The following is a 9,270-nucleotide window of genomic DNA, read 5'->3' on the forward strand; positions in this document are numbered from 1 at the left end:
TGTACAGTGTACACAAGAGACTTTAGCACTAGGCAGGCTGCTTGGAAATTACCCACCCTGTACTGTACCAGTATGTATGAGTGGGTGTGTGTGTGTGTGTGTGTATGTATATATATATTTTTTCATACACATAACAGTACAGTTCTCACTGTTGTGATCTGAGACGTGCTAAGATTGAATAGAGATATGGGCTTGATTAATGTCTTATTTTCTCCTTATACATTTTCTATATGCCAACTGCATGTGCAACTGTACATGCTTACTAATTAAAAAAAAAAAATCTGCCATTTTGATTGACCTTCTTGGCTTCCTCAGTCACATAAAGCCTTTTCAAACAGGTAGTATATGTACAGAAAAAAAAGACCAAAATCAGGATCTGTGACCTCGGTTGAGCAAAATGTATAAATTGCCAAACAACCTTCAATATTGTGTTATTGTATTTTTTTTTTCTTATATTGCCGATAACATTATCTGGAGGATATTGTCTCATATGTTTGTAATTCCTATGCATTTGACATAATAGAGCAAATCAAAAATATCCTACTGCCCTAATCACTTGTAAATGTACATTTTTTGATATATATACATTTCTTAGCTTTAAAAACTGACATTTTTCAGCTCAGTCTGGAGAAACTCATGATTGCTCTTACAGAATTAGCTTTATAAATGTTACAGAAATATACTGTAACTGCATTTATTACACAGCAAAGAATAAAACAGCATACAGCTAGTCCACTTTTTACTTTTCTGTCCCAGTTAGTGTATTCTAGATTTGCTTCATCAGTTGAATTACTTTAAGAAAACCATGTACCCTGCTGGGACCCATGTGGCTTGTGCTGAATAAATATTGACAAAATAGTCTAAAGAGCAAATACTTTGACATTTGTAAGGTCCACTGGAAGGTCTTGTATATCTTTATGCAGCAAAAATGCATACGATATACCGATGTTTGTAAATCTGCCTGGGATTTCTCTTGCTAAGGATTAGAGGTTTGCAAACAGTTTGAAATTGAGCTCAAACTGGGCAAAATGCAGTCTAATTTGAGTTTGGCAGACTCAGGATTTCTCCCAACCCTTTTGGGAACGTTGTTGGATTTTTACTGGTGGGGTCGGGGGAAAATTGCAACAGAAATACATTTGAGCCAGATAGTCAAAACGACGCTTAAGCCAGCTAAGAGGGTAGCTTTCAAAGCGCTGCGTGTCGGCCTGCACCCAGGGACGCGGCTATTTTATAACTTGCGTGCACATGTGCACCAAATTTTAAGCGGGCAAGGGCGAGTGCGCACAAATGCCGTTTTTCCCACCTACATAAATCGGGGGGTTTTGAAAGGGACGTGTGCTGATGCCATTTCCAGTTTAACCAATTCATCCCCATTTCTCCCAGTTAAGAGAGAGGTCGGTCTTCTAAACCCTCCTGGTTTAATAGCCCTCACTCCCTCCAGTTATCCCCAGTCCTTAAAACCCCGCCGATCTGCCTATTTATTTTATCATTTACAGGGCATCCCTAGCAGAAGTAAAGTTACGTAGCAGGGGGGCATCGGCGCGCGCATCTCAGCTTCACGCCCCAAAAACGCCCACGGCCCACCCACGCCCTGCCTCTTTTTGAAAGCTTCTGAGACGTGCTCGCTGCGGCATTTACGCGCATATCTCAGCGACTTTTAAAAATCCTCTCAGCGCGCACGAGCCTGACATATTCACGCATCCCCTATTCAATGCACATGTCGGGCTTTCAAAATTCACCTTTAGGCGCCACTTAACGAGCTTAACTGGTGCCGCTGAAAATCCGGCTACAGTCGGCGGGTGTCACTTAGCTGGATTAGGGGTTTAACTGGCTAAGGCAAGGACAGGGAATGGGCGGATCAGGGAGGAGTTGGTCAGATAACTTAACTGGCTAACTCAATATTCCGAGTTAGCCGGCGGATTCACCTGGCCATCTCTGGTCGGGCCAAAGAGCTGTCCTAAACTTAGTCGGTTATGCATATCTGGCTAACTTTAAGGTAGCTGGTTATATTCTGCAGCATGGCCGCACCACTGAATATGCAACATTAATTTAACCGGTTAAGTATATAACTGGCTAGCAGAGCCACATGGCCACCGAATATGGACCTTTTTCAGAATAACATAAGGTGATATCTTTTTGTCGGGCTAACAGTACATTTCTTGACTAGATTTTTGGGAGCTGGCACTCCTTTATTTGGTCCGAAAACAATGAGCAAAGATTGTCTTCCAGAAACGACAAGTGAATCATAAAATGCATTCCAGCGATAGCATGAAGGGGAAAGGGATTACAATGTATTTTATGGTTCACTTGTGTTTTCTGGCAATGTCATCTTTAGCTCATTCTGTTTGGACCAGAGGGAAGGGAGTGTCCAACCTTGAAAACTAGTCAAGAGAGAAAAAAAAAAAGTCATCACCTTACTATTTTTTTTGTTTGTTTGTTTACCTTTGCCATTCAAGTGGCCTAACATGGCATTCAGCTTATTGTATCCAAAAGTGAAAATTATACAAATCCAAAGTGGATATAGAAGGTGATGGTTCAAGTAGGGGAGAAGCAGGTAGAAGAAATGAGTGGGAAGGGGAGGAGGTGCTGGAGTAGTTTTACAACGCTCTTATGATAAATCACATAGAACATTAGAGGGCTGAAAAGGAGAGAAAGCAAAAACCATGTGCAAAGCAGCAGTGAGACTTCGCTAAGCTTCCAAAAAAGAGGAGGAAATATCAACCGACATGAAACTGCAGCAAGGCTTTGGTAGATTGTTGTAGGCAGAGAAACCGAGCAGAATGTCTCAGGCAAATGGTTCTCATCCATTGGCATGAATTATCTTAGGGATTGATTTTAAATGCCCAGCACGTGCCAAAGCCGGGAGATATGGGCAGAAGTCGAAATATGGGTGGGGCGTGGGCGTGGACTGGGCGGGGCATGGTCATTCCAGGATTTATGAATGAAACCAGTGCGTAAATACTCAGGGCTGGATTTTAATAGCTACGCACGGGCGTAGATTTGTGCGCGCAACCCGGTGCGCACAAATCTACGCCTGATTTTATAACATGTGCGCGCAGCCGCGCACATGTTATAAAATCCGGGGTCGGCGCAGGCAAGGGGTGCACACTAGTGCACTTTGCACGCACCGAGCCCTAGGGGAGCCCCGATGGCTTTCCCCGTTCCTTCCGAGGCTGCTCCGAAATCAGAGCGGTCTTGGAGGGAACTTTCCTTCAGCCCCCCCCCACCTTCCCCTCCCTTCCCCTATCTAACCCTCCCCCCAGCCCTACCTAAATCCCCCCCTACCTTTATATTGTAAGTTGCGCCTGCCTCCGGGCAGGCGTAGGTTACGCCCGCCAGCCAACGACTGGCCCGCAATCCCGGGCACAGCGGCAAATGGCCATTGTGCCTGGAGGCTCTGGCCACGCCCCCGCCCCGCCCCTTTTTTCAAGCCCCGGGACATACGTGCGTCCCGGGGCTCTACGCATGCCACTGGGCCTTTTGAAAATAAGCCCGGCACGCGTAACACCCCCCCCTTTTGAAAATCTGCCCCTTAGTGCACAAGTGCGCACTGGGATTCCCTACCACATAACTTTATTTCTGCTATGGATGGCATGTAAATCCTAAAATCCTAAAATCCTAAAACACTAGGCTAGTCAGTGGGATTTTCAGGGTCGGCGCTAACAAGGTAAAAGAGAGGCTAATTAACTGAGAGGTTTAGGAAGTCCTATCCTTTACCTGGGTGAACTGTGAATGAACTGGGGAAACTGGTAATGGCACCAGCGTGCGTATCTATTAAAATCCCCCCACTTACGGGATAGAGGCGTCGTTTGCATGCAGTGCACACATCCATATAAAATTGTGCGCACATGTACGCGCGTATAGCTTATTTGATGCCATGCGCACATATATGCGCGTATGTTATAATATGGTCATGTCCTTTGGCACTAGCTTGCGTACACGTGTACATGTGCGCCCTCACAGCTGTTTCAGAGTTACTGTCTTACTGTATTATTTTAAGGCGAAGGATTTTGCTTTAGACTTTTCGAAATCTTTGAAGCAGATCTGCAGTCCAATGGAAATCCGCCTGGTGTATTTCACAAACCTTGAGCAAAAAATCTCAAATCTGCTTCAGATTTCTCCCAAAAAAAAGAATTTGACCAGCCTTCCCAGTTTTTGTTCAGGTTCATGAAATTGTTCAATGAACCTGTTTTCCAGAATGGCACACATCTGTGCTCAGTATATTTGAATGTGTATGGGCCACTTGTTTTGCTACTGTATATTTACAGCAAATATGCTTGTACTTGTAGGTGATGGTTATTAGTAGCTTTTAAGGCTTTTGCTTTTCCCACACACACTCAAATTTAAATCATTTTTTTAATTTATTGTAATTGATGTAAATTTCTGCTTTGTAGGAATTTTATTGATATTTTTGTACTTTACGTGTATTAAAGATTGAGCCTCAGGAATGTAATGAGTAAAAAATGCTTGCTTAATTTAAATTGTGAATCTGTCTGTTAAGAAATGCATTAGGGGTAGGAGAAGCATAAGACATATTAATTGACAGACAGGAACTGCTGTCTCTGAGGTTGATACAAGTAATTTATTACTTTAGAAATGAATGCCACCTCCAGAATGTGCTTCATTAATTTCAAATTTAGTTTTAATTTCAAGCTGTTGCCCCTTGAGAAGAATAAGGTGGCAAATTATGTTTGAAGAGCAGATATTTTTTTTGTTTTTGCTCTAAAGAAACACTACATTTTAACCGTTTAATATTACAAATAAATGCAGTGTTTTTTTTTCTTTGTGCAGTTGATAGAGAATATACCAATAAGGTCAACTTTCAGTAACGCTTCTTTTCCTGGTTTCTTCCTTGACAGCCTATGTTTCAGATGAACTGAAAGCTGCCGCCCTTGTTGATGAAGATGTGGAGCCCGAGGAAGGGACAGTTGATGGGGAACCTTCGGCTAAGTACACGTGCCCTGAAAAAGAGTATAACAAAAGCTCACCAAGCTACCAAAACTCTCCAGCTGCTGAATTTTCCAGCCATGAAATGGACAGTGAATCTCATCTCAGCGAAACGAGCGACCGAATGGCGGACTTTGAGAGTAACTCCGTCAAAAACGAAGAGGAGAGCAAAGAGACTTCGGTAGCTCTTGAGGATTCCTCTATTTCGGACAGCTTAGAACAAATGAAAGCAGTGTACAACAACTTTCTCTCAAATTCCTACTGGTCGAATCTCAACTTGAATCTCCATCAGTCGACGTCGGAGAAGAATAATGCCAGCAGTGGTAGCAGCAGCAGCAGCAGCAGCAGTTGTGGAAGTGGAAGCTTTGACTGGCATCAGACTGCTATGGCAAAAACACTGGCGCAGGTTTCTCAGACCAGAAGTCTTCCTGAGCCTAGTCTATTTAGCACTGTTCAGTTGTATAGACAAAGCAGTAAGCTTTATGGTTCCATATTTACAGGGGCCAGTAAATTCCGTTGTAAAGACTGTAGCGCTGCCTATGATACCTTAGTAGAATTAACGGTTCACATGAATGAAACAGGACATTATCGAGATGACAACCATGAAACTGATAATAATAATCCTAAACGATGGTCCAAGCCTCGCAAACGTTCTTTACTTGAAATGGAAGGGAAAGAAGATGCCCAGAAAGTATTAAAGTGCATGTACTGTGGCCATTCATTTGAATCCCTTCAGGACCTAAGTGTTCACATGATTAAAACAAAACACTACCAAAAAGTGCCTCTGAAAGAGCCTGTTACTCCTGTAGCAGCAAAAATTATCCCCTCTGCTAGAAAGAAAGTGTCTTTGGAGCTTGAACTTCCTAGTTCCCCAGATTCTACAGGTGGGACACCAAAAGCAACTATCTCAGATTCAAATGATAGCTTGCAAAAGAATGCAAATCCTTACATCACACCAAATAATCGTTATGGTCACCAGAATGGTGCAAGCTATGCCTGGCATTTTGAAGCAAGGAAATCTCAGATCCTCAAATGTATGGAATGTGGAAGCTCACATGACACTTTGCAAGAACTCACTGCCCACATGATGGTGACAGGACATTTTATTAAAGTGACCAATTCTGCACTAAAGAAAGGCAAACCAATTGTAGAAGCACCTGCAACACCAACAGTAACAGGTTTACTAGATGAAAAAGTCCAGTCTGTACCACTTGCCGCTACAACTTTTACATGCCCCTCAAGCATACCTTCTAGTATCTCACCAAAGTTGAATGTTGAGATAAAAAAGGAAGTTGATAAAGAGAAAGGAATAACTGATAGTAAACTTAAGGATAAGGAGAAAGCAAATGATGAGGAGGAAAAGTATGATGCTCCTTCAAAATATCATTACTTGACTGAAAATGACTTAGAAGAGAGTCCTAAAGGGGGGTTAGATATCTTAAAATCACTAGAAAATACAGTTACGTCAGCTATAAACAAAGCCCAGAATGGTGCACCAAGCTGGGGTGGCTACCCTAGCATTCATGCTGCCTACCAGCTTCCTAATATGATGAAGTTATCATTAGGGTCATCAGGGAAAAGCACACCTTTAAAACATATGTTTGGAAGCAGTGAGATTGTATCTCCAACCAAAAATCAGCCACTAGTGTCGCCACCAAGCAGTCAAACCTCCCCTGTGCCAAAAACCAACTTCCATGCAATGGAAGAATTAGTAAAGAAAGTCACTGAGAAAGTAGCCAAAGTTGAAGAGAAAACGAATGAACCTGAAGGAAAGTTGTCTCCAATGAAACGAGCAACACCTTCCCCATGTAGCAGTGAAGTCAGTGAACCACTAAAGACAGAGACATCCAATGAAGTTGATTTTAAAACTCAACAGAATAGCCCAGTGCCTCCAAAAGATAACTGTAAAGACAGCCCCAAGGCAGAGCCAGTGGAAAATAGTAAAGAGCCTGTGAAATCAATAACAAGCAGTTTAAGTTGCAGTACAGCCATTATAACTGATCATCCTCCTGAACAGCCATTTGTAAATCCATTAAGCGCTCTTCAGTCTGTCATGAATATTCATTTAGGGAAGGCAGCAAAGCCATCCTTGCCTACCTTGGATCCCATGACTATGCTTTTTAAAATGAGCAACAGTTTGGCAGAAAAGGCTGCTGTGGCAACCCCACCTTTGCAGGCCAAAAAAACAGACCACTTAGACCGTTATTTTTATCATGTCAACAATGACCAGCCCATAGATTTGACGAAAGGCAAGAATGACAAAAGCTGCACTTTGGGTTCAGTGCTTTTGTCATCTACATCGACGTCTTCTGCATCTTCTTCATCTACAATAACAACAGCGAAAACATCTGCAGTCATGTCATTCATGTCAAACTCGCCGCTACGAGAGAATGCCTTATCAGATATATCTGATATGCTGAAGAATCTGACAGAAAGTCACACATCAAAATCTTCCACACCTACAAGTGTATCTGAGAAATCTGACATTGATGGCACCACAATAGAGGAACCAGAAGAAACTACACCAGCTCAAAAAAGAAAGGGGCGTCAGTCTAACTGGAACCCTCAACATCTACTCATACTTCAGGCCCAGTTTGCAGCCAGTTTGCGACAGACCTCAGAGGGAAAATATATAATGTCAGACTTGAGCCCTCAAGAAAGGATGCATATCTCTAGGTTTACGGGACTTTCAATGACCACAATTAGCCATTGGCTAGCCAATGTCAAATACCAGCTTCGAAGGACAGGGGGCACTAAGTTTCTTAAAAATTTGGACACTGGACATCCAATATTTTTTTGTAATGACTGTGCTTCACAGATAAGGACTCCTTCCACTTACATCAGTCACCTTGAATCACATCTAGGCTTCAGGTTAAGAGACTTGTCCAAACTATCAAATGAACAGATAAATAACCAGATAGCACAAACAAAATCACCAGCAGAAAAACTGGTGACATCATCTCCAGAGGAAGAAATTGGAACTTCCTATCAGTGCAAACTTTGCAATCGGACTTTTGCTAGCAAGCATGCTGTTAAACTTCATCTTAGCAAAACACATGGAAAGTCTCCAGAAGATCATCTTCTCTATGTTGCCGAACTCGAGAAGCAGTAGCATTTTCTTTTGATTTAAAATGACTGTAATTTGCTTTGAGGGAAAACTGTCCAGAGGCACCTTAAAGTTGCCATTTAGTTCTTGCCACACATTCTTATTTTGGCCCTGGAGAATCACTCGGGGCTAGATTGTTTTGTATAACTGTACAGTGTTTAATAGAGGTGCATAATCAGCCGTTGTTCCTGGTAAAATATGAAGGTTAAAAATGCAGTGGTAAGTGTTTGGAACTTTGTGTAAATTGGATTTAGTTGCTTTGCATCCCTCCGATGCATCAAGCTGCATGCATTAACAGACAGTTTAATTAAGGATTAATAACTAATTCTGGTGCACTTTTTTTCATTTGACCTAAGTATGCTGGTATTTCTCAGCCTTTAATCTTTAGCCCTCTGAGTACTTTGAAGCACTTCAATCATTAATTTGGTACAATGTATTGATATCTGGGGTTTTTTTTGTATGAAAAAAAGTGACAAGCCCTTTACCAGCTTAGTTATAATTAATAATATGAACCTCTTGTTTGTGCAGGTATGCAGGGGTGTATTACATCTTGAACTTATAAACAAATTCCTTATTTTCACCTTGAAAGATGGATGTATATATATTGTACAGCGTTCAGAATTGCATATGAAAAATTGTAATGGATGTGAATGACATTTTTTCTTCAGCATTTTTATGAATAGTGTTTTATGTATCTGATATGCCCCAGACATAAGCTGTGCCTATGTATAGTGTATATTTTTTTTCAGGTCTGTTATTATTATTATTATTTTTTTTTTACATTGAAACATTGTAAATTATGCCAGAGATACAACAGATCGCCTTTATAAAGTATTAAAAAAAAACAACAACTATTATTCTTAAAGGAAAGTATAATTGTTTTGCTACACATCTATATTGATAGAGGTTCATGTTGAAATTACACCTATTTATTAGCCTCATTTGTTTTCAAACAATATGACCGCGAGACGCCCTGGACTGCATCCTTAGCAGGCATCGTCACTGTTTTGCACAAAAAATGAATTTTAAAAAGGTATTTATCGGAAAAGAAAAAGGAAAAACAATTTTCAAAATAAACTCAGTGCTCAAAGGGTTAAAACTATTTGAATAAAAATAACTTGTACTGTAATTTACTAGACATTGATACATCCTTTAAATTGTTTGTACTCTAGTACTTTTGCTTAAAAAGTTATGAGGCATTCTGTGACATAATCTCT

General features: G+C 41.2%; 1 protein-coding gene across 2 annotated transcripts in view; it reads left to right on the forward strand.

Moving 5' to 3' along the window:
* Nucleotides 1–8,912, forward strand: part of TSHZ3 (teashirt zinc finger homeobox 3) — a 166,634-nt gene extending 157,722 nt beyond the window's left edge. For both annotated transcript variants that reach the window (XM_029608433.1, XM_029608432.1), the window contains exon 2: nt 4,860–8,912. In XM_029608433.1, the coding sequence (XP_029464293.1) occupies nt 4,860–8,059 (3,200 nt within the window). In that variant the 3' untranslated portion in view covers nt 8,060–8,912. The remainder of the gene's footprint in view (nt 1–4,859) is intronic.
* The last annotated feature ends 358 nt before the right edge of the window (nt 8,913–9,270 follow it).

Source organism: Rhinatrema bivittatum, chromosome 7, assembly GCF_901001135.1.
Source record: "Rhinatrema bivittatum chromosome 7, aRhiBiv1.1, whole genome shotgun sequence".
NCBI classification, from domain to species: domain Eukaryota; kingdom Metazoa; phylum Chordata; class Amphibia; order Gymnophiona; family Rhinatrematidae; genus Rhinatrema; species Rhinatrema bivittatum.